Below are 25469 nucleotides of genomic sequence, written 5' to 3'. Positions count from 1 at the left end.
TATAAACATGGGCCCGCATACATTTGTCGCGTTAATGTTAGGGTTGTGTGGCCAAGGAATCCGTGACACACACGTTTGGGAACACGTTGGCGCAGTTAAAAAACATCCGTCGAGCCCTAAAACCTTAACTATTTCTCCTTAAAAAGTATCCGTCGAGCCATTTTAGGGATTTTTTCGCCCGCCTGCGTTGGCTCTCATTTCGAAACCTTCCGCTCACATTTTCTCCACTGCGAACCACCAGGTAACGGTCGCGCATCATTCAGCCTTCAATTTTCATGTTCAATGATGGATTTATGCCCCTTCCTGCTGCACGTTCGGTGATTTTTTTCATCATTTCTGTTGAGGGTTTCATTGTAATGATTTTTTTCTTTTCATACACATTTTATGCACATACATACGTACACTCCTGATGCATTTCTGTTAATCATTTTCATGATCAATGACGGATTTCTAATTTATTGATAAATGATGCATTTCTGGTATCATTTTCACGTTTTCTATCACATTATAATGCATAAATCATTATAGAAAATGCCAAAATGTTGGATTCATGTCTTATTTTATTCGGAACCCTTTCATTTTTTATCATGATAATTTAATGTCATTTCTGCTATGTCGTCGAGGGTTTTGTTTCAAATCACTCTGCCATTTTATATTGTGATTACAACCATAATCATTACAGTTATTGTGAAAATGGAAGATTAATGTATGTTTTTTTTGGGAATCCTTTCATTTTTTCCATGATAATTTAATGTGATTACTGCTATGTCCTCGAGGGTTTCATTTCAAATCTATCTGTCATTTTATAATGTGATTACAGCCATAATCATTACGCAGCTTGCTAAAATGTTAGATTAAGTATGATTTTATTCGGAACCATTTCGTATTTTTCATAATATTTAAATGTGACTACTACTATGTCGTAGATGGTTTCATTTCAAATCTCTCTGTCATTTTATAATATGATTACAGCCATAATCATTATACAAAATGCGAAGATATTAGATTACTGTCTGATTTAATTTGGAACCCTTGCATTTTTTATCATGATAATTAAATGTGATTACTGCTATGTTGTCGAGGGTTTTCATTTCAAATCTGTCATTTTATAATGTGATTACAACCATAACCATTTCAAATCTTCGGAGTAAAGAATACCAAAACATACATACGAAGACACATTTATCCATATACTGATCTGTTTATATATAAACCGACATAAATATATATATATATATATATGTGTGTGTGTGTGTGTGTGTCAGACAGCATAAATTTCAGATGAGGATCTATATAGGCATTTATTTCTTTTCATACAAATCCATATGCATGCCTATCTACATAATGCATATACATACATATATACATAATGCATATAAATACATACATACATAATAATGTATATATACACATATATACATAATAATTAATAAATCATGCATATATATACATACATACATAATAATGCATATACATACATACACACCTTATGAATATACATACGTACATACCGGATGCAGTAACATACACACCTTTCATTTGTTATCATGATAATTTAATGTGATTACTGCTATGTTGTTGAGGGTTTCATTTCAAATCTCTCTGTCACTTTACAATCTCTGGAGTAAAGAATACCACAATATACATATGAACACAGATGTATCCATGTGTATGCATTTGAATGCATAACCATACACATGCACATGTATGTATGAATATACATATGCATACATATGTATGTATATGCATATGCATGCATATACTGAATTCAACAAATAAAAAACATTGAAGCCAGCATATAAATCAGACATAAAACACGTAACCAAACTGAATTGATTAAGCCATCATATAAATCAGAATATAAGGACACAATTTATGAAGCCACAGTTCAAATCATACATTAATTGCAGATGCAGTATGAAATGACCGAGTGTTTCCCACTACTGGTACCCTTCCCCTAATTGAAACCGCCTCACACTTGAAATGTTATTTCGAGTGCAAAAATCTAAGTACCCCTAAAACCCCGACATTTTCAGATTTCGATTGAAGCAGCAGCTGTAGTAAATTGGTTTTGTTTCGTGTCGTTTGAATTTTTTTTGTTGTAGTAGGGTTTTGTAAAATTTTCCTGTAAGCTCTACCCATTTTTATCCATTGGCATCGTCAACAGCAAGACCCTATTTGTGCAGAAGCTTGAGGTAAGTCGCTTGCCATGGTTTCAGTGAGTTTTATTTTATGGAATCTGTATACGGCCGGATCATTTTTTTTGTTGTGTTTTATATTATCGTGAAACAGTTCTGTTGTTATTGTTAAATAAAGGCATTGGTTCTTCAGAAAGTTGTCTCACGCTGGGAATAATGACTTTAGGTAGTTGAAACAATCCTTGCCCCATGCCAGAAAGCAAACTCTATCTTGCAATCAATATTTCCCTTTAAAAGGCTGCAAAAAACTCGAATAGAGTAGCTCTAAAACCCTGATATTGTCGTTTGGTTTTGGTTTTGTTTCATTTAAGAAAATTTGTTGTGGTGGGGTTTTGTAAATTTCTCCTGCGAACTCTATCCATTTTTTCTCATCGGTATCGTTGATAGCATGACACAATTTTTTATATCATCAATAGTGATGTCATACTGCGTATCTTCTACATTTGGAAGCCTTCTGGCAGTCCAGGTGTCTTCATATCATTCCAATCTACAGAACGAAAAAAAACAAAAAGCAATTGAGTTTAGCAATGCTTAATACCAATAAAAACAGCTTCAAGCCTTCATCTACAACTCTTATCACTATTAGCAAGCAGCTCAGACAAAAACTGGTCATCTTGGCTACACTTTCCTTACCTTTTGTTTGGGACCTGACCTTTATAGGCTTCTGAGAAGAAGCTTGCGAATTACAAAAATGGTATGGGACTGCATTGATTGCAGAATCTTATTCTGGAATGTTTTTAAAAGGTACACTTAACAGAATTTAGGACTGCATTGCTAAATGTATCCTACAGTGAGTTGAGTATGCAAAATTGTGCGTGTTTTGTTATTTCCCCTCAATTCTGTTTTCACTTTTGTACACTTCATGTAATCAATCTGCTTTGGATTAGTTTTATTCCCAAGGTTTTATGGTTTTTGAATTCTTGCAAGAAGCACCTAAACATATATCTGTTAATGATTTACTGATATACTTTTATTTGTGATGTACTCTAGGACACACATTCCTTGCATTTAGCTTGCTTAAAATTGATTGTTTGATGCAAAGTATGGTCTATGTATTGTAGCATTGGATTTCATAGTTCATAAAACCTCCTGAGATTTGTGGTAACCTCTATTATTTTTTTTTTAAATAATTTTTGCAAATCAGTAATATAGTAATTTTATTAATATATAAATATAGATTTACATTGATATTAAAGTCTGAGACAGCACCTTCTACAGAAACCCTAACCACCTTGCCCGCATATACCACCATACTGTTTTTCATAGATCGCCATCTGACACTCGACCCTTATACATGTAAACATTATATATTCTAAAGAGCTGTGATGCTATTCGGCTTTCATACAAAAAATACAGTTATCCACAAAAAACAGACCATGAACAGACCATTCATACAAAATTTACAGAAAATTATCCTTTAAATATGCCTAAAGGGGTCCATTGACCCAGTAATCTTCAAATTTGAAACTTTCTCGAGTTCTGTCCTTTTGCTCCTTCACCACACCATTATCCTCATGCTCCCGTTCTGCACAAGCTTTCCCCTTCAGCTCCATCTTTGCGCCGGCATCCTCACGGTCCAAGCCCTGCTCACGGAGATATCCCTTCAAAGCCTCCACCCAATGTATGCTTCTGCCTTCCTCTTGTCTACATTGCTTGCCAAAATCCACCGAATGAAGGGTTGGAGCTGTGTGATGGCTGATCACCAATTTTCAACCAGTCTCCCTCTGCAACCAGAACGCTTTCACCCGGTCATGCCCACTCCAGAATTGGCCTCAATCCATACATCTAGTCTTCTTCCACACACTCCTTGAGGACCCATTGGACGTCCTCCTTACTTCCCAACTCCAGCCCCCACACCACCAACATTGGAACTTTATCGATATTTGTACGATATCTATGCTCCCTTCTCATGAATTCTTCTCCAAATAGAATGTCCAGTATCTGCACAAACACTGTGGAGTCACTTCTCTGAAATCTGGCCCAAGAAGGCAAGTTGCTGCTTGGGGGTGACTAGGTTGAAGTATTCTGCCTTACTTCACCACCAGTCTGCTGCATGCCAACCTACGTTGCCACCAACTCGTTTTGCATCAAATGGACCCCAATCCCTTTGTGTTAAACGTGCACACTTTACCATGATTGTTTTTGCTATTAGTGGCGTACGACCTGTCATTGATCAGTGATTGTAATCCCTTGAAATTATTCCTAATAAAATTCTGCCTGATCCTCCATTAATGATACCGCCCACTTTGGCAACCTGTCCGCCGCCCTATTTCCATTTCTCAGCACATGGGATATTTTAATTTTTTTAAAGAAAATTAAAAGATTTCTGATAATTTTGACTATTTTATTTAAATTCCAAGCAGGGTATTCACCCTTAATTATTGTATTAATAATAATTTGAGAATCACCTTACCAAATGCAAATTCTCCACCGACATTCTCTTGGCCATCTTGATTGCTAGCAATGCCGCTTGGATTTCGGCTTCATTATTTGTGCCTCCTTTAGCATTTTTGCTCCAAAGGCAATTACATTGCTGTTCCAATCTCTTGCCACAAACCTTGCTCCTGAAGGTCCTGGGTTCCCTTTCGATGGCTTGTCAAAATTGACTTTCACCCATTCTGTATCAGGCTTCAGCCATTCATCACTAGACTTCACCTTGGGATCCAGATCAACCTGGACAGGCCCATTAACAGGCTGTATTTTTGCAAATACTTATTAAAGTGATTTTAATGCACAAGTTTTGCTGACCATATAGACATTTCCCAAGTAAGAGAAACCACAGTTTTGCATGAAACATCCAAATTCATTTGTCATTAACCTACTAAAACACCAAATGGGGAATTAGTAAAATAAAAATCTTCAATTTATGCATAATAGTTTCCAGGTGTACATTGTATTTATCTCATTTAACCACATTTCTTTTAAAGAATGTTATTTTATACAAGCACCAAGAATCAATGAGATTTTCTTATATATAGCTCAGCCTTAATAGATTACCGTGCAGGTGTAACTTGCAGGTGTCTGTTTGGGGATTGAGCAAGTATGTTTTGATTGTCCATTAAATGATTTGGCTGTAGTTATAATTCAGCACCACTAAACTATTTGCCAAAATCTGGAGAGAGAAAAAGAAGACTAGCATTCATGGTGACGAAGGAGATCATATGCGATAAGATTGGACTCCCAACTGTTTCTACATATGCCTTATCTATAATAGTTTTTGTTATTCCTTAAGAAATCTTAGAAGAGAGACCATTGTAATAATTGTTGTTAGTTAATAAGATTTAAACTTTTACAGTCTTCACTTTTTTCTCTTGTAAATGCTGTTACCAAATTATATCAATACACCAATGTATCATAAATGTAGAATTCACAGAACTGAAAATAAGAAAATATGTTTTATAGACTTTAGTTGGAAAATGGGAGTTCACTGGCTGGTCATGATCTTTATATTCCTTTTTTATTACTTTTGTCATCAAAGTGCATACACTTATAACTACAGAGGAAGTCTTCTTTCTCTTATAACTACAGAGGAAGTCTTCTTTCTCTTATAACTACAGAGGAAATCTTCTTTCCCTTCTACAAAACGAATGTCAACAGTGCTTGTTCATATATTTTTTTCTGACTGATATATTGCTATTGACACAAACAAGATTGTATCATGTGTCAGAAAAGTAAAGATACCTTTTCGTTGAGATAACTTTAGATGTTTAAGTCAAAGAGAATAATCGAGGAGATGGTAATCGCACGAAACTAGAGTTTTCATGGGTTGAGATCTCATCTTGCTTGCAGAAGATTGTCCACCTAGTCTTAAGGTTCTTGCTTTTAAAGACTTGATGTTTGTGGTGTTCATTTTTTGGTGCAAAACTGGTATATGTTTTTGCCGTCAATTAGGACCTGCTTCAAAGAATGGTATTGGAGGAAATGAAATGGACTTTTGGCAAGTCTTCTACCGAATATGAAGCAGGATCAGCTATTCTGCATAAAACTTAAGACATTTGTGTGGTTCAGATTTAAGCAGTGGTAGTTACTTACAATGTGAGCCTTAATTAACTATAAGAGTACTAAGATATTGATTGCTGATTTGGTTGATATCAATCACCAATGTAGGGTATTTTTAATTTTCCTTCCATTGCTGCATGAGCTATCCTGTGCTGGCAGCATTTCAGACCTTAAACATTCCAACAAACATTCTCAAAAATTTCATCTTTTTGGAGCTACCAGCATCATTTTTTCTATCTCCTGTATTCTTTTTTGTTTCATCTGTCTGCACTCAACTTATTTACAGCAGAATCTCAAATAAGATGCATGAGTAGAGTTTCTATCTTGTACAGCAAGACTGACAACCCTGCTATGAGATGAGCTTGACCATCCTTAGTTCATCCTTTTTCCTTCAAACACGGGGCATAATTTTAGAACAAAAGATGTTAATAAATATAAAATAATGGAAGGAAATGCATACATGGAGATGATATTGCATGCCTCCATTGTATGGTGGCATGGCATTGTTTGGTCTGCAAAAAGATTCAATAGGAAGCATAATGTACTTGCATTTCGATATTGAAACATTGTGTGGGCGATTAAAGGGCCTGTCTTGGCCTTTTAAGTACTGCAAGGTAGCTCAATTTATTTTTACATGCAAAGGAAATAAAAAAATATATATTAACGTGTCATGCCCCCAACTCAAGCCATGAGGCTTAACAATGCATTGGCTGTCCTTTCCTTGGTTTACCCAAGAGGACTTACAGCATTATTGGGTAATTGTGGATTCTTTGGCTTGTATTCTATTCTTAAGTTGTGGGCATGCCTTTTTATGGAACTTAAGTCATTTTAAATTGTGGGCACGTCTTTTTAGGCAACTAAAGTGACTTGTAGCCAAAAGACTTAAGTTGTCCCCTTTTATTTAAGTGATTTTGACAAACATGAGACAAAAAGGCAAAGGGGGTGTGGGTTTTCCAGGAGTCTATTGGCTCATTCTTTAGGGTTTTAATGTGGAGCATTGGATTAAGAAGTGATGGATCAAGGTTTGAGGTTAATTCATCTCTTTTTTAGAGCTCATTATGTTGTGAGTTTTTTTATCTAATGCTGCTGCAATCTTGATTTTTCCTTAAGTTGCCAAAATCCATGACCTTGATCAAATTTATCCTTTACTTGCAAAAGTCCACAACCTTGATCAAGTTTATCCTTCACTTGCCAAACACGACCTTGATCAAATTTATCCTTGACTTCTCAAATCCCCAACGTAGGAGAAATTTATCCTTGACTTGCTCAAATCTACGACCAAGAGCAAATCAAAGTGAAATCAGACTTGCAAAACTGAGAAATCAGACCTGTAAAGTAGATAACAGACCTGATTCGCACCTGAAAATAAGAAATCAGAACATCTAGAGTCTATATTAGATAACATGTTTTTTAAAATCAAGATATATCTTATGTAGTTGATCCAAGAATTCCTTTGTTTTTCAGGTCAAGATCCAGCAGCTGGATTCATGGTGCGAGGAGGTGAACTTATCAATAACAGGGGCAAAGATTACAAGTCAAGGCTTGAGAGGCTTGAAGAAGCATTTCTTTACATCAAGGCATCACTCAAGGATTCAACCGCTACATGGGGATAGCTCTACGAACAAAATGGAGGAGTTCAAGTCAAAGACAAGTAAGATAAGATGCAAGGGGTCGAGATTCACAAGCATGAAGGATGAGATGTACAGTATAAAATATCATCTATCTCCAAGGACAACAGGGAGAGAAGTTCACAATGATGCAATGGAAGACTCACTACATCCAGATAGAGCAATGAAGAAGAGAAAATTTTGCAATTATCTTCAATTTCCTTTGAAAATCCAAGATTCAATGCTAGTACACCATAAGGACCAAGGTCAAGAACAGTCATGATGAAGCATTCCTACATCAATATAAGGACCAAGGTCAAGAACAGTCATGATGAAGGATTCCAACATTGAAAGGTGAGGTGCATCATGATGAAGGACAGGTGAAAGTGATCAAGTCAGATAAGATATGCAATTTGGGAATATCTCCCACCATTATCTCATTAATCATGGGCTTGAAAATGTTGAGTATCAAGAGATACCACAAAGAACTTGTGTCTCTTATCGTGGCATACAAATTGAGATGAAGAGCCAATTTATGTCCTTAGATTTATTTAATGATATGTGGTACTTGATAAACACTTGCAATCACAATCAAAAGTTGTAATGTCCCCATTTTATGCCGCCTTGTTTTGTGAGCGTTGGCTTGGTTTTGGGTATTTTGTGGCATTCAATGATATGGCTTGGAATTTAGTTGGCGCTCTTGTTGTTGATTACACTCTTTGCAGCATTCTAGGTTTTTCTGGGAATGTTCTCTTCAATCATTGGAGAATACTGCTACTTATAGTAAGTGCTCATTTCGGCACCAGTCTTTTTATTTTTTTTTGGGTTTGTTTTCCTCTCAGCCCTTGGAGAACACAACTATTTATAGTAACTGCTCGTTTTGGCACTAGTTTTTTTGGGTTTGTTCTCTTCAGCCTTTGGAAAACATTGCTATTTATAGTTTGCTTGTTTCGGCATCAATCATCACCCTTCAGCATCGGTTATGTTATGACATGATCCATATCCGTTTCCGGTTTCTTGGTGAATTTATTGTAAGGTGGTTGATAACTTTTTAATATTTGCACTAAAGTAAGAAAGTGACATTCTATTATTCACTATAGTGTTTAAACATTGAAAAGGTGTTTTTTGTTTTCAAAGTATGCCTAGGTGATGTGGGGAACTTAAGTTGTTTCGAAACGTTATGGGGGCTTTTTCAAGGGAAATTAAATTATTTGAATTTTAAAACTCCCTAATTCCCTTCAAACTCCATAAATTCGAGTTTTGGCTCTCATTTCTCTCATTGAGAGTTGCACACATATGGAGATGCTGCTGGAGCAAATTGAGAAGTCAGCATGCATTGGTTTTGATTTTGAAAGATCCATCCTAGTTGGTTTGGTGTTTTCACTCGGGAAATAAATTGATTTTATGGAGCTCGGGGTGTTCAAGGTTTCATGGAGCAATGAAGATTTTCATGGTATTTAAATGTGCAGGTTTTTTGTTAATATTCATCTACATTTTATGGTGGTGGTGTTTGGAGATTTTTTAAAGGGTTTGTGGTCAGATGTACCTAGTAGTGGGCTGTACTGCCTTAGGTTGCTTGCATAGGTTGAATCAAGGGTTGATTTCATGTGGGTATCTTATCAGATGTTTTACCTATGTTAGGCAACACCATTTGGAGGTTTAGGGATTAGTTTGTGGCTGGAGATTATATTTTAAGGGGGCCAGAAACTATTTATGACTTGGGGACAGCCGAAAACGTTTCCAAGCTGTCCCCGATCCCTGAAAATTTTTGGAAACCATCTCGGAAACTTGGAAACGGTCAACTATATTTCTGGGGACCGTTGACAGTCCCTGGGACAGCAGGGGACACCCAAGCCGTCCCCTAGCTGTCCCAGGACAGGTAGCCTTTTCTGGCGCCAAGGGCAATTAAATTTTTCTTTTTTTATAAAAAAATTAAAAATATTATTTTTCAGTTTTGAAAGCAATTAATATTTTTTTTAGAAAATCCGGATCCCTGATAACAGTGAGTAAAGTTTTTCTGGTTTTTAAAAATTAATCGCTTTTAAATTATTATAATAAATAAATATAACATAATAAATGTTATAATAATTTACAAGCAATTATTCTTTTTTTTTTTTGCAAATTTTCTTTTTGTTTAATATTTTAGATAATCATAATATCAATATACTCTGATATTCAATGATGATTCGATTTGATTCGTTTGATGCTATGTTCTTAGTTCTATGTTGATTCGATGAATTATCATTGATTCAATGATATTAGAATTAGAATCAAGACTCTGATTTATAAATGTTATTATGTTGCTATGATTAAATTTCATATATATATAGCATCCCCTTTTCCGGGGAAAAAACGTTCCGGAAACCTGTTTCCCCGTTCCCCTGTCCCGGAAACTCAGGGTAACATAGGGTATTTCACTAGGCCCTTAGATTAATGCATTCATCTTCCATGAAAAATTCTTATTCTCATGGTTGAAATTCTTCATGCATGAAAGCATTCTCTGACCCATTACCATGTCATCCTAGCATATCCAGTATTTAAGTCCATCTACTTTTGTCTACTCATGTATACGATTTCAGAATTGGAAACAAGCATATTCCACTATTTCAGTCCAGCTACTCTTTTCTACTGTTATATGATTTCAGAATTGGAAGCAAGGTAGGATACATTTTGGATCCAATACGAAAGTGCATTCAGTTCTTGGAATGCTTGATGTTCAATGATTGTCGCTGTAGAGAAAGAGAATGATTGATAATTTATTTTGTTGATTGAGGAAAAATTGTTCGTGTACTCCATATCAAAGTTAAGTATTATGTCATATGGGTTTTTATTTTGACACATGGATTTCATTTGAGAAAAATACAGTTCAGCTCTAATACCATCTGATTATTAAGGTCAGGTCTCTGCCTGACATAATTTCTCTGTAATTCAAATAAAGGAAGTTACTCTTGATCATCTGTGACCGTTTGATTATTTGTTTTCTTTTTCATTAAGATCGGTCTTCTTCAAAGTTAATGAAGAATCTCAATTATGACAATTTTTTAATAAAATATATATTAATCCAATTGTAAGAACCAGACCATCTGACAAGCAGTCATCATGATAATATATCCCAATGCGACTGTACACAAAATGTGGACTAAGAAACATGACACTAAAGTTGCATATGTAAAGGTGTACTATCATGAATCATCTCATGAGATAGGCAGAAGCTTCTCAAATTAACAAGTCAATATACATTTAAGATCTTTTATAAAATTCTTGGTTTCTGTCTTGATCCAATTCTACGTTCAAATCTATAGGACATTCTATATAAATTGCAATTGGTGTAACTATTGCATCTCGTTCTGGTGCAAGTGCTAGTTTATAGTTGTTATCATCTAATTAGGGCTGCTTTGGAACATTTGAGAGGCACTTGATTGGTGTGTATATGCAGGCATTATATTCAAGCTAGTTGGGATCTGAAAGGAAGGAAAAAGGGTTCAGATTCCATAGTGCTGATTGCCTGGGTTCAATATAGCTATGGGATTTTTCATTTTTGGGATAAACTTTTTCCCCTTGCCCAAAATGGCTGTTTTGTTCATAAATCACTAGTGTTGCTGTAAGCTTATGTTTTTTACACTAATCAAGCATTCAAATCGTTTCAAGTTTTTTCAGGTGAGTTGCTGGATTTGTTTTCCTCTCTGTTTTTCTGTAGGTCGAAACCCATACCCATATGAGGTTTAGTTTTTCTAAAATTTGCTCCTTTGCTTCTTGGGTTAACTTTAATAGTAAAAGGGGATCTTTCTGTTGGATGGCTTTTAACTGTTGTAAATTTTTCTGTTTTTAAGAATGCGTATATTGCCTCTGATTGCAGTCATTTACTAATGTTTACTTTGATAAATAAGAATCTATGACGAAGACATTAGAATTTTTGTTTGGCTCTGTCATGTTTATCTTCCAAGTACCTTCTTTTTGGAGATTATATGAGATGTAGTTTTTGTTTTTGTTTCTAGAAATTTGTGGTTTTCTGTTTTTTGAATGATGGTATTTCTTTAATGCATAAGCTTGTGGCACAATTCAGTTCAGAGGGACATACAGCAAAGTAGGTTTTATTTGATTGTTCGGAAACCAAATATGGTCAAGTCACTTGAACTTTCTGGAGGCTATATTTGGTTTCCCAGATTTGAATATGACGAGGGCTTATTTTAGTTTTGCATACATGCATCCTGCATTATTTATATCATGGCTGATGTTATAACTTTATTGGTCTACTTTCTATGGAGGTCTCTGCAATTAAATTGACAGTTGACTGTTGAAATGATTTTTAACTCAAACACTACAATCGCTGCATGTTCCCTTAAAATTTTCAATGCAATTAATTGAAAATGAGATAATGTTCAGATATTTGCCTTTACAAAGCTAATGGTTATTGTGTCCGATAGGATATAGCAAGCAGGAGGTGAGTGGACCCAGTAAAATGGCGAAGGCAAAGGGTGGTTCTATTTTTATCAGACTGGTCTCGGCTGCAGGCACTGGATTCTTTTATGTCAAGCGGAAGAATCCTCGAAAGCTTCCTGGAAAGTTAGAGTTCCGCAAATATGATCCTAGGGTGAATCGCCATGTTTTATTCACCGAGGCTAAGATGAAATGAGATTTCATTTGTAAATTTATGTTTTCTATTTATTATATAAGACTGCATGTTGTAAATTATGTTGGATTCTAAGCTGAGTTGAAAGGGGTACCAAAACAATATATGACATGCAAGGTTTTACTGGATCTTAATCAGCAATGTGGTCGATGGGAAATAGTTACTATATTAGTTGTTGTGCAACATTTGCAAATTATACGTAGATTTTATAAGCCTTTTTGGGAGGGTTTTTCTGCTGGCATTTTGGATCAATAAACGTGATTCACTGTAGTTTCCATAGTTTTGAATGTCATAATCAGCTTCTGTACCGTGGTAGCAAAAGGTGGGATTATTAAAATACGTTGCTTCTATGATATCTTTGTGAGAAGATTTAAAATAGATAATTTTGTCTTTTGCTAGGATGATCATGAAATGCTGTATCATCTGTTTGTTGTTTGTATTGAATCGTGCTACTCTAAAAGCTAATGAGATACTGTAAAATGGTTCAGGATGCATCCAATATTGATATAAAACTAGTTCAGAGACATCAGTCATTTTCCATGTATTTTGGACCATTGCAGTTCTATTCAATCTGTAATGGTTTGTGATACTTACATATTGATAGAGAACTAGTTTAAAGACTTCTAATGACATTATGGATTTTGTATTCATCATACAGTTCCATCCAAATCTTAAATGGTGTGAGATCCGTTTAAGTGTGATAGGTTTGTTTTGATTAAGGAAAAACAAGTTTTTAAGGGACCAGAAACCCTTTAAGTGTAATAGGTTTGTTGGCATCATCTAGTTTAACTTATTGTGGAATTGAATTGTTTGGTAGCAATTTTGATAATTTATAAGGTCTAGTAGGTGTCATCTACCTTTTAGTATTCTATTGGTCTATCGTTTAGCATTCCATTCATCTATAAATAGCTATTAAGTTTTTATACACCTTGAAAAGTGTAAATAGCTGTTAAGATTTCCAGCTGCCATTTTTAGATTTGTTGCCAAGGGACAATGACAATTACTGCTATTGTTGCCAAGGGATGATGACAATTACTGCTATCGTTATTTAAAAAACGAGTTCTTATCCACAGTTGTGAAGACACCAATCGGGTTTGAAAACCTTGTAAATAGGGAGCATGACTTGCTATTGTGATTGCTGATTATGATGATTGTTGCCTTAGTGACACTGAGCATTGCTGTTATTATTTATAATTAGTGAGCGTTGTATTTAGTAGACGAAATTATATCCTTAGGGAGCGTGGTAACTTCACCTAGGAGGGCATTCCTAGAGCTATCCCCTATAGGAAATTTAAAGAAAAATGATGGCACAGTTTGATTCAACCAATTATTAGCTACAATCGATAGATGACAGAGCCCAAGTGTTCTCACTTACTCTGATATGATGGGCAATAAAGACATGAAATTTCCAGTCCATGATGTTTGAATTTGCAGTTTTCGGAAAAAAACTGTTATCCAGAAACTACACACTCGAGTATAATCTAGACTGCAAATTCAATAATAGCTTATTGTTAGTATTTTCTGGGTTAGATTGTGTAAGGTATTTTAATTATCAACGTTTCGAATCACAACTACTTGAGCTCTCTTGCATCCTGATGATGAATCACACAATCTAACCCGAAAACTACTAACAATGTTTGAATGGATTGTGGAAATCTTATAGCTTTGATCAATAATAGCTACTTTTAAAACCTCATTAATTGAAACCAAACCATGCATGACACAAATATTACACCATTTACATTTTTATATATATGTTCAATCTAAAATTGCACTTTAATGCATGGCTACAATAAAAAATCATAATGCATGAGCATGTTATATTGCTCAACTGATATATTGCTTAAGCAATGGAATATAAAATCATAATGCATGAGCATGTTATATTGCTCAACTGATATATTGCTTAAGCAATGGAATATTCATTGCAGGCAAAGCAAATAAAAAACAACCCTATGCATGATAGAGGATGGAACAACCCTATGCATGATAGAGGAGCATAGAGGATGGATCACTTGGCCTTCCATGCTAGAAGCTATTCCACGGGGAAATAGAGTCAAAATCCGTTATGCCTCTTGATGAGGCTGAAATGGACATTGATGAGCAAATATGTTTATTTCATAAAATGGATGCCTTAGATCAAAACCATACTCGTACATCTGTCATCAAATTCAAAGAAATTGTGCACACTAATGAAAGATTGCTGCAAGTGCATCTTTAATAGTTTACAACCTTGTTAAGTGAACTAATTATAGAACATATTGATACCAATAAATGGGATTAGAGGAATTTAGTAGCTCCAAATGCTTTTAAGAGATTTCAATCAATAATTGAGACAATTATCAACATAAATATTCTTTATTAATTAAAACTCTAATAAAACGCATATAAGCTTTCCTTTACAAATTTGTAGCTTTGCATTAATTGAATCCCAACTTTTGCTAAGAAATTAGCTCAAGAGATAAACCTTGAGAGCGCCTTAACATTCTTGTATATATATGTTTTAGTTGCCCAATAGGAATATACATGTGTGAAAGATCATACTTGATTAGCATTACCTTATCATAATTATTAAACACATATACACAATTTTTTTTAAACACATGTAGAGGAAGAAACCAACATTGAATAAGGAGTAATAACATGTGAGATTTCTATGTTGGTGTGAATGGGTCAAACAACTATCTATTTTCTATTTTAGTTACTTTTCGCACCTAGTTTTGGATTAAAGCAAAAACAGGCTTTGAAGGGGCCTCGAAACCCTTTACAAAGAGATTCTAAAAGGTTTAGAATCAAAACAAAAAACCAAGAAGAAACAGGCTGCAAAAGAGAGAACATTACAAATACCAGCCAAAGAACCAGCATAAACCTAATCGGGTGACAATCTGAACATCCATAGAGAGTCCCTTAAGATTTATCTTTATTGGTACCCTTGTGAGATCGAAGAGTCATGTCAAAAGAGGGAGTGGATGTTTTAGATTTATTTCCCTTAACAGTAATTCGGCCCTCCTCAACCTTGGCAGTTGCATCAGTCCAATTAGACGAACCCAAATCTGAAACAATGAAACTCTGAGAAAAAGAACCAATAGCATCCTCCTTCTTAGGAGCACAAAAGGTCCCACCAGGCAAAGCAACAACATGCATAGAACCACAAATAGCAACTCCAACACCACCGGGTGGGGGAGCACCATTAGAGTAGTCAACATGAAGAAGTGGGGACGACTGACTAGCCTCACCAGCTCCTCCGCAGGAATCCAAGACTACAGGAGAGGAGACAACAGTAACTAGACCCTTCGCATTAGGAGCCTTGTGAAAATCAGTCTTCTTCACAACCATATAATGCTGATTTAAAACACCTTTCCACCATGACGCTGACACAGTCTTCTTTTCAAGTCTACAACGCTCAACCGCATCACCCGTTTTGAAACATCTTTGACACCTGAAGGGAATCCCTTCATAGTCCAGGGTTTGAACCCAACTGCCCTTTAGAAGAATTGATAACAATCTCAGCTGGCAGTGCTTTAGAAACATTAAGCTTAACCAAAATGCGAGCAAAGGTAGAATGGAGAAGGTCATTAGATTCATTATCCACCAACAAGAAATCCCCAAGAGCATTTCCAATTTCCCCAAAAAGAGAATCAACCCACAAATGTAGGGGAAGATAAGGGAGCCGAACCTACACCGGAATTTTATTAAACGTTTCAGAAAAAAAGGGTTGAAATCAGAGTACCATGGCTTAATCATTAAAGAAAAGTTGTCCTTCCAACATAAATAATTATCACACAAAATAATCTTTCTATCCTTAGCATGCTCAAATTTTGCAACAAAAAACCTCTAGCCAAAGGGTAGATGTGAATAGTACCAGAAATGAGCGGCTCCCAGTGATGGGATATCCGGTCATGCAACTGAGGGAGACTAGGCCAGAATCCCCTAAACCTGCAGATAACACTGTGCATAGAAAACACCTTCTCATTGTAGTCTATCTCCAACTCAGTCTCTTTATTCAGCTTTACAAAGACAACACAAGACACAGGGACAAACCCCCTGCCCTCGCGTCTCAAGGTAATAGGTCCTGAAGCCCTAGCCGTCACACCAGAAAAGAGGGGTGAGCAGAAGCCTTGCCTTCCCCCCCCCAAATCTCCACGGATAGCTTCGCTTGAACGAGCAACCATCGACACATCCCCAGCAAGCGCAACATCAACAAAAAATTTCGACCTGCCCCCGTAGGCAAAAGCCACAACCCTAGGACCAACACCATTGCTAACCACATTGCATAGCATTCACATAAGACCTGGAAATAGGAGCAGAGACAAGGAAACGAGATGGAGAGCTAGCCATTCAAAATATTGTTATCAAATAGTTAACCTTCATTGAAATCTGAAATTTGATTAATAAACTTAGTTAATTAGGTTTATTTAGGGTATTCACTTATTTGTGTCTAAGTAATGTGATCACGACACTTGTGATGGTTACATTATTTGTTGTCTCACCCTTGTCTGTATATTCAAGGTTCTCTCTTTATATTTCTATTTCATTATATTGTATCAATATTAGCAATGTAACATCTTTCTTACTTTTCATTTGTGCAAGATTTTTTGGTGTTGTAGAAGATTCTTGCTCCTCTAAGTTATTTTGGCAACTTCCACATGATATTAGAACCCAGTTCTATAATCTAATTTTGTTTTAGAATATCTTTTGCTAACATCTTTCGTTTGGTGCACTTTAGCCCCAATCAAAGCTCACAATTGAATCCAAAATGTTATTAATAGTAAAATCAACAGAGTTTGATGATTATACTTGAAATGGTTTCATAATGTTCCCTTAACCTTTCTCATTCAACATTACTATTTTCCTTATAGTCACATGATTTATATGATTTGTAATATTTTTACATAGAGGTCAGTGTCAAGCAAATACTGTGGAATATCCAATTAATCGATCCTTAATAACAATGAAGTGCTTAAATGCAAATAATGTGTCAAGGATGGATTAGCAAGAACGGTTCATTAAGGCAATAAATTAGTTAAGGGGAAAAGAGCAGCGATTAAGATTAAAAAAGGAGACGCCACCTTTCAAGGAAGTGTTCCACCCAAAGGGCACTACTTTCCAGCAAGAAGGGTATAAGAAGAGAGGACGAGATGGTAGAAGGGGATCATCACCAATCATCGAAAAGGAGCAGATCCTTATTAATTATTGGCAAATCACACTCTCTGCAAATCGTATTGATTTACAGGCAAATAAAATAAAATTACTGGCCATCATTGCTATTACAACAGATTGGTGTGCTGTGTCTTATGAATTAAATATTTATTTACAATCATATTATATTTGAATCTGATAAGAAATTGTTGCGAATTGATGCATGAGCCTCAGCGCCATGCACTATTCAGTTCACTACCATGTATCGACCATGCAGTGTCGTGCAAGAAATTCATGTTCAGTTTTATTTTTGGACTGTTAGTTTCGAGTTTAGTTTACAAAGTTGTCCATTCAATTGTCAGTTCAGTTTGGTTAAGTTGCTGTTAACTGAAGAATAAGGTATCACTCAACATAGCTTATGCATGAAAAGAATTACTATGGAAAGTCTATATAATAGTTGCTCTCTGCAATGCAATTAAGCCTGTGAGAAAGACCTCTATTAGAGGCACAATGTATTCCAATTTTGAGTTGAATGAATAAAAAAATCTCTGTGTCCAGCAATTTTGTATTTGTTGCTTCTATTTTGAAATCTATAGAAATAAGGGCATATACATTGCTTATAATACAAATATGTTTCATTTATTCTTATATATATATTTAATAGATTTATATGTGTTAGTAATAGTGTAATCAGATCTATATAACAATTATACTTAATTTCATTAATTTACATATATGTTCATAATAGAAGAGAGATTAGCATATTAATGACCTAATCATTAGTCATCCTATATTGCCCCCCATGAGGGTAGGTTGGTTTTGTTAGGGAAAGGTAGTAGTAGTTCCATCGCAAAATAGGTGAGCCCAAGAGGTATGGATGGATGTTCTTGAAACCCTTATGGAGTTCAAGAGGTGGTATGGATGGGTGTTCCTAAAACCCTTGGGAGTATTTGTGAAAATTGGTTTACTAGCGCCCTAATAAGTAATTCCCCATCCTCTATTTGGGTTGATGACTAGGGAAGAAGTGAGGATTGAGGGCTAAAATATGGTAATTATCATTTGAATTATAAAAATTAATTGTTCCTTAGTATTACTTATCTAATTTAAGGCCTAATGATTATTGAGAATAGAACTCTCTCGATTTATTTTCTTAGAATGGGAGGTCCATTTTGATGGAGCTTTTCCATCTCGTTTTGTTTCTCATTTTTTGAGCAATTTTTTAAACATGATGGCATAAGTAGTTTTTAGTTTGAGTATGTCTTAGTGATTTTTTTCTGTAATTTTTATTTTGAGAACTTTGAAGGGCCAAATATTGCACGTATGGACTCTTTTGACCGTCCAATTTTTGTGAAGATGTATTTTTATTATACTTCATGTAGACACCTAAAAATGTCTCATTGATCATGTACTAATTATTCCTCTAATTAGTTAAATAATTCTTTAATTTTTTAATTCTTTAATTAAATTAATTAATCTTCTTCTTCTAGTTTTATATTTTCTCATCATCTTACTAATTAATTTCAATTTTAATTCTGTCATCATTTAATCATTTAACCATTTTCTAATGTTAATTAAATATTTATTATTTAATTAATTCTAATTAATTCTTCTATTTAAATAATTTTTATTATTTAAATAAATTAATTTTCAATTTCTATCTCTATTCAATTAATCATTAACCCTCTTCTAAATATTAATTAAAAATTTATTATTTAATTAATTGAAATTTAATTCCTTTGATTTAAATAATCTTTATTATTTAATTAAAGTCCATTTTTAAATAATTAAATAGTTTTTTTAAATTATTTAATTAACTAATTAATTCTTCAATTCCAAATCCTCAAATTCTAATTTAATTTAGTTCTTCTAATTTCATCTAATTTCAGAATTCTTCTAATTTCATTTAATTCATATTCTTCTAATTTCTTCTAATTTCTAATACATGTGTATGATTTCAAAAATCAAATTGAAAATCAAAGTCAAGTTCTAAATATATTCAAATAACAAATTGAATTTAAAATAAATTCAATATTTGAATTAAATCTCATGCGAAGATTAAATTGAAAATCCAAGTCAAAGTTCAAGTACATGCTAAATCAATTAATTAATTCAATTATCTCTTCAATTCCTATTTCTATCTTTTAGTTAGCTTTTTTAAAATAAAGCTTTCTATTTCATCTTCTTTATTTCCTCCAATCATTCTTTTTCATTTTTCAATCAGCTTTTTTCTTAATCAGTTGACTCAATTAATCTATTCAATCTATTATGTTCCACCTCCAAATCAACAGTTCAACTACCAATCAGCATGTGAACTCACATGAGTTCCACCTCTTGATGAATCTGTTTCACCTTTCAATCGATTCTCTCCAATGATCTATAAATTGAGCATTCAATCTCCATTTTCAACAATCACGATGAATCACAAACTTTGAATCTTTGTGTCATTTGCAGGTTGCCAACACTATATCTGAGAGCCACTATACCACAAAGAGGAGAAGAGCAATGGAAGCTATACGCAGTCTTGGAATAGGGGAGATCGATTAGTATATTTTATATTCCTCTTTCTTGCTTCTGTGTTATTCTATTGTTTTGTTTGTTTGAATTCTAATTAGAATAGAGATTTGTGATTTTCCCTTTCATTCCTAGTTTACTTTACATTAGATGAATTTATACATGTGACATTTTGGTGAACCCGACGTGAACTAACAACAATTTAATCTTGTTTTTCTTCTGTGTGATTTTGCAAATCGTACATTTTAATTTTAATTTTTTTTGCAGGTTTGTACGGATTTGCAGAATAAATTAAGAATCACGCAATCGCATAGACATGATCACGCATTCATGTGGAACCCATTACACAAAATTCCTTTCAGGATCACACAATCGCTTTGTTAGGATCACACATTCGTCAGGAATATTGCTGTTATGTTTATTTTATATTTCTTGTTTTCTACTCCTTGTTCTATCAAATTATGTATGAAATTAGGTAAATCTGAATACGGTTTACATTTATTGCATGCTTAATTATGACATTTTATGGCACACAAAGTACAATTCAGAATTTCAGGTGCCAGGAGGACGAAGGAACAAAGAAGAGAAGCCAAACGCTATCAACAAATCCTAAAGGCAGAAAAGAAGATACGAGGTCTAGAGGATCAACCAGCCATTGTCAGATACAATAGCCTAGTTCTCTTGTATAGAGTGAAATATGATTTGCTTAACGTAGAATAGATGATGAGAGATCTTGCTAGGGCATCACAATCGCTCTGTTAGGATCACGCAATCGCTCTGTCAGAATCACGCAATCAATCATAGAGGATCACACAATCGCTCAGGTATCATCACACATTTGTGTTTGTCATAGTTTAGTTTTCTGTTTTCTGTGGGTTTTATTGGGTTACTGATTATCTGTCTGCAGCCTGTGGCGAATTTATAGAGAGGATCAGATTATTATTAAATCATAAACACTCATGCTCTCACACTTCAGTTTTGGGATTAAAATAAACAATGGTTAAAATGGACATGCATGTATCACACTTCAGTTTTGGGATTAAAATAAACAATGGTTAACATGGACATGCATGTATCACACTTCAGTTTTGGGCTTAAAATAAACAATGGTTAAAATTGGCTTGCACATGTGTATCTCACACCTAAATTTGGATTTTAAAACGAACGTGAATCAGGTTGCTCAATAGATTAACTCACATTTCTTTTTTTAAGGGAAATAATCTTTTATTGTGTTTGGGGTGGACCTACTGTTGCATTAACTACTTTTCCACCTGCCTTCGAGGTCTTGGGAGAAAGGGAGAAGGTGATAACAGGGTAAGTGCACCAAGATGGTGAACAAAAAGGGGGGTATAAGTGGCCACTTTTTTTTTTCTTTTTCTGAAAACAGGTAAACCTAAACTTCAAAGAGATATTTGAAGGTCATCTACTAAAACTAGGAGTTGAGAAAAGAATAAGAATTGTAGTACTCTGAATCTAGTTTCTAAACTACTAATTTTTTTAAAAATTGGATAAGCTTAAGAGGGCCAAACCTTTCACGCATGAAAAACTGTTCCTGATTTTTTCAGAAAAACACAACATAGCTGTTTTCGTGCGCTGCACAAAATATATAGTTAGATTTAGTATTTTGTAAAACCCTTTGGTAGGATGATAGGTAAGAGTGAGATCTAGAAGTTGTGTATTTTTTTTATAATTTTCCATTGAGTATTTTTTTTTTTTAATGATTTTTTGAAGTGACCGCATCCTGAAAATTTGGTACTTGTTTGTGCGCTGGGCATAACTTGAATCAAAATAATAAAAAATGCAAACTTAAAAAAAAAAAACTGTATAGAATCTAGTGTAGAACAATAATATATAATTTATCTTGAATTTGGTCAAGTATATCAAAAGTTATTAAAAAAATGGTAGACATGTCTGTGAGGACTGTCAAGGCACTGATAAAGAAAATTAAAGTTTACTATGCTAATGTTGTCCAAAAATAAAAAAATTTATATGGTCAAAAAACTGAGAAGATGTGTGAGATTATGTTGGTAATTTTAGAGATACCCACTTGATCATTTGTAAACCTGATGACGATGAAGTCATGTTGGAGGATGAAAACATGTGTAAAGGGACAAAAATGGGGGGGAAATCAGCTTGCAAGCCTTATGGTCGTTTCCAACCCTCTTACCAAGCCAAAACCCGCATAGGTTTTGAAAACCAAAAAATACTATTCGCAGTTCTAAATAACCCGTATGGGTTATGTAAAACTAAAAACATTTTTTTGTGTTTCACAAAACCCGTACGGGTTATGTAAAACTAAAAACATTTTTTTTTGTTTCACAAAATCCATACGGGTTATGAAGACATAATAATGTATGCTTGTAAACTTAGCATTTACTACACATATGTTAGATATACCTATATAATATGTGTTTATGTATGTATATATGCATATCTATAGTTATATATACACTTATTTATATAGATATATGTATATATGTTTGTATACATACATGCATGTATCTCTTCTTTTCCTCTCTCTCTCTCGTCTTCCATCCCTCATCACCGTCTTTGTCTGTTCTGAGCCTTAATTATCCTCCTTGAGTTCTATCTCATCTCTCTCCCCCTCACACTTCTCTCTTTTTCGATTCTCTCACCCTTTTCTCCTTCTCCTTCTCTCTCTACCTCATGTCTCTCACCCTCTCCTCCTCCTCCTCCTCTCTCTCTCTCTCTCTCTCTCTCTCTCTCTCTCTCTCTCTCTCTCCTATTCTCCCCATCTCCACCCTCCCTCTCCCTCTCCCTCTCTCCCAATTTCTCATCTATCTCTCCCCCACTCTCTCCCTCCCCCTCTCCTTATCCTATTCTCTCTCTCTCTCTCTCTCTCTCTCTCTCTCTCTCTCTCTCTCTCTCTCTCTCTCATTTTTCCAATCTCCCTCTCTCTCCCTCTCCTTTTTCCAATCTCCCTCTCCCCCTCTCCTTTTCCCAATCTCCCTCCCTCCCCCTCTCCTTAACCCCTTCTCTCTTTGTCTCTAACTCTCTCTCCATCCCCCTCTCCTTATCCTATTCTATTCCTCTCTTTCTATCTCCTATTCTCTCTTACCCCCTCTCCCCCTACTCTCCGTCTCTTTGTCTCTCTCTCATTTTTACAATGTCCCTCTCTCTCTCTCTCTCTCTCTCTCTCTCTCTCTCTCTCTCTCTCTCTCTCTCTCTCTCTCTCTCTCTCTCTCTCTCTATCCATCCCCCTCTCCTTATCCTATTCTCTCTGTCTCCGTCTCTCTCCTTATATTACTCTCTCTCTCTCTCTCTCTCTCTCTCTCTCTCTCCTTTTCCCAATCCCCCTCTCCCTCCCTCTATCTCCCTCCCTCCCTCTCATTTTCCCAATCTCCCTCTCTCTCCCTCTCCCCCTCTCTCTCTCTCTCTTCTCCCTCTCTCTCCCTCTCTCTCTCTCTCTCTCTCTCTCTCTCTCTCTCTCTCTCTCTCTCTCTCTCTCTCTCTCTCTCTCTCTCCCTCTCTCTCCCTCCCTCTCCCTCTCCCCCTCTCCTTTTCCTACTTCTACATAACCTGCTCCCTCTCTTTTTCCTAATCTTCCTCTCTCTCCCTTTCCCCCTCTCCTTTTCCTAGTTTTACATAACCCGTACAGGTTATGTAGAACTAAGGCCAAAAATTCTAGTTCTACAGAACCTGTACGGGTTATGAGAAATTGTGAACGTTCACATTAAAGATTTCCATAACCCATACGGGTTATGGGAAAATCTTAATATGTTTTAGTCCCAACGGCCTAAAAACCAACATTGCAAGTTGTTTGAAGGCCCCACTGCTTCTGCACATGATTTTCTGGGACAGTAACAATTAGGTTTTCATTTTTTTTTGTCACTTTTGCTTTGAAATGATTGATTTGTCTCGTATATTGGATTGTTTTTGAAGTTATTTTTATCATTGTTACTTTAGATTATAACAAAATTATGATCATTTGTTGTTTTTTTGCTTTGATCATGATTGATTTGTCTTGTATTTTAGTTTTTTTTGAAGTTATTTTATTATTGTTACTTTAGATTATAACAAAATGATGATCATTTGTTGTTTTTTTTCTATTTGATTGTGGATTGTCATCATGATGTTATGTGTAGGACAATGGGAAAGAACAAGAGAGGAAGAAATGAAGAAACAGAGGTAGCAAAGGAAAGACAAAGGGAGTGTATGAGGAGATTACGTAAAGGTACACCATCTAATGCACCTAATGAAAGTGATGAACATTCAACAATTGAAATTGATATGATGAATGCACCAATTCAAATACATATGATGAATGCAATGAACATACACCATTTGAAAATGATTCGGTGAATGCACATGTTAATGAAATTGAAGAAGATATACCATTTGAATTTGATGTGATCAATGCACATAGTGCACCTAATGAAAACGAAGAGCATGCACCAATCTTAACACCTCTTAGAATAATTCATAGAAAACCAAAGTTCCTAATAGATATTGATGAAAATATTGTGAAGCCAATGCATGATAAATTTTTTGAAAGAACTTGTAGAAGAATGGTTAGAAGAATTTGGAATAACTATTTTGAAAAATCAAATCAAAGTGGAAGATGCCAATTAGTTGTTGAAATGATTAAAAATCTGAAATTTAGAGAGATAATGAAAATTTTGGGGTTAAGAACATCCAAAAATAATAGTGAAAGAACCATTGTGAGAAATATTTTTGATGCATACCAAGCCATTGGTTCGAAATCACACACTAAAGATGCTAATGTTACTCATCGTGTCCTCACATCAACCATAATGGGAAAGGAAATGAAAAAATCTCGTTTAATAAGCAAAACAAGAAATTCATTAAGGATAAGTAGAACCACATTACACTATGCCTTAGAGAGGCAAGAGAAAATTGAGGATCCTAACAATAATTCTCTTTGGGCATTCTCAGGTAGACTCCCATGCAAGGACAAGGTTGTTGTTGATGCACTAAGAACGTTAATTGAGAAATATTGGCATGGCAACACAAGGGTTTCACCCAACCAAAGAGATGTTGTTAGAAGGCGAATTGGAATTAGTAATCATGAGCCACATCCAAAACACTATTTAGATACAACTCAAACGCAATTTTAGGAAAGGTTTCTTCAAAGCTTTCCTCAGATTAAAATTAGTCAAAGATTTTTTGAGATGACAAAACCATTTTATGTTAAGATTAATCATGCACGTACTACATGTTGTTGTAGGGTCCATGTTGAATTTTCCATGCATTATGATATTTATCGCTATATATGTTGTACTTTGCACACTAATGATGTTTTGCAGGAATGTGGTCTACAAGCACCTCCTAAGTCACCGAGATAATTTATTTCAAGTGTACTATGTAGACGAGATGACGGGTGCATAATTTACTATAAGATGA

General features: G+C 35.0%; 1 protein-coding gene across 6 annotated transcripts; it reads left to right on the top strand.

Moving 5' to 3' along the window:
* Positions 1 to 86: 86 nt before the first annotated feature.
* Positions 87 to 12675, top strand: LOC131050830 (uncharacterized). Of its 6 annotated transcripts, XM_059213924.1 has the most exons (3): positions 96 to 241; positions 7662 to 8158; positions 12229 to 12675. In XM_059213924.1, exon 3 carries the CDS (start codon positions 12264 to 12266, stop codon positions 12435 to 12437), a length of 174 nt encoding a protein of 57 aa, XP_059069907.1. In that variant the 5' UTR covers positions 96 to 241; positions 7662 to 8158; positions 12229 to 12263; the 3' UTR covers positions 12438 to 12675. The 6 variants fall into 6 exon arrangements, with proteins under 6 accessions (XP_057841102.2, XP_059069907.1, XP_057841106.1 ...); XM_057985119.2 differs by lacking the exon at positions 7662 to 8158 and having other exon boundaries at positions 87 to 241; XM_057985123.2 differs by lacking the exon at positions 7662 to 8158 and having other exon boundaries at positions 105 to 317.
* The last annotated feature ends 12794 nt before the right edge of the window (positions 12676 to 25469 follow it).

Source organism: Cryptomeria japonica, chromosome 11 (assembly GCF_030272615.1).
Source record: "Cryptomeria japonica chromosome 11, Sugi_1.0, whole genome shotgun sequence".
NCBI classification, from domain to species: domain Eukaryota; kingdom Viridiplantae; phylum Streptophyta; class Pinopsida; order Cupressales; family Cupressaceae; genus Cryptomeria; species Cryptomeria japonica.
The sequence above is the reverse complement of the archived record's forward strand: the minus strand, read 5'-3'. Positions and strand labels throughout refer to the sequence as shown.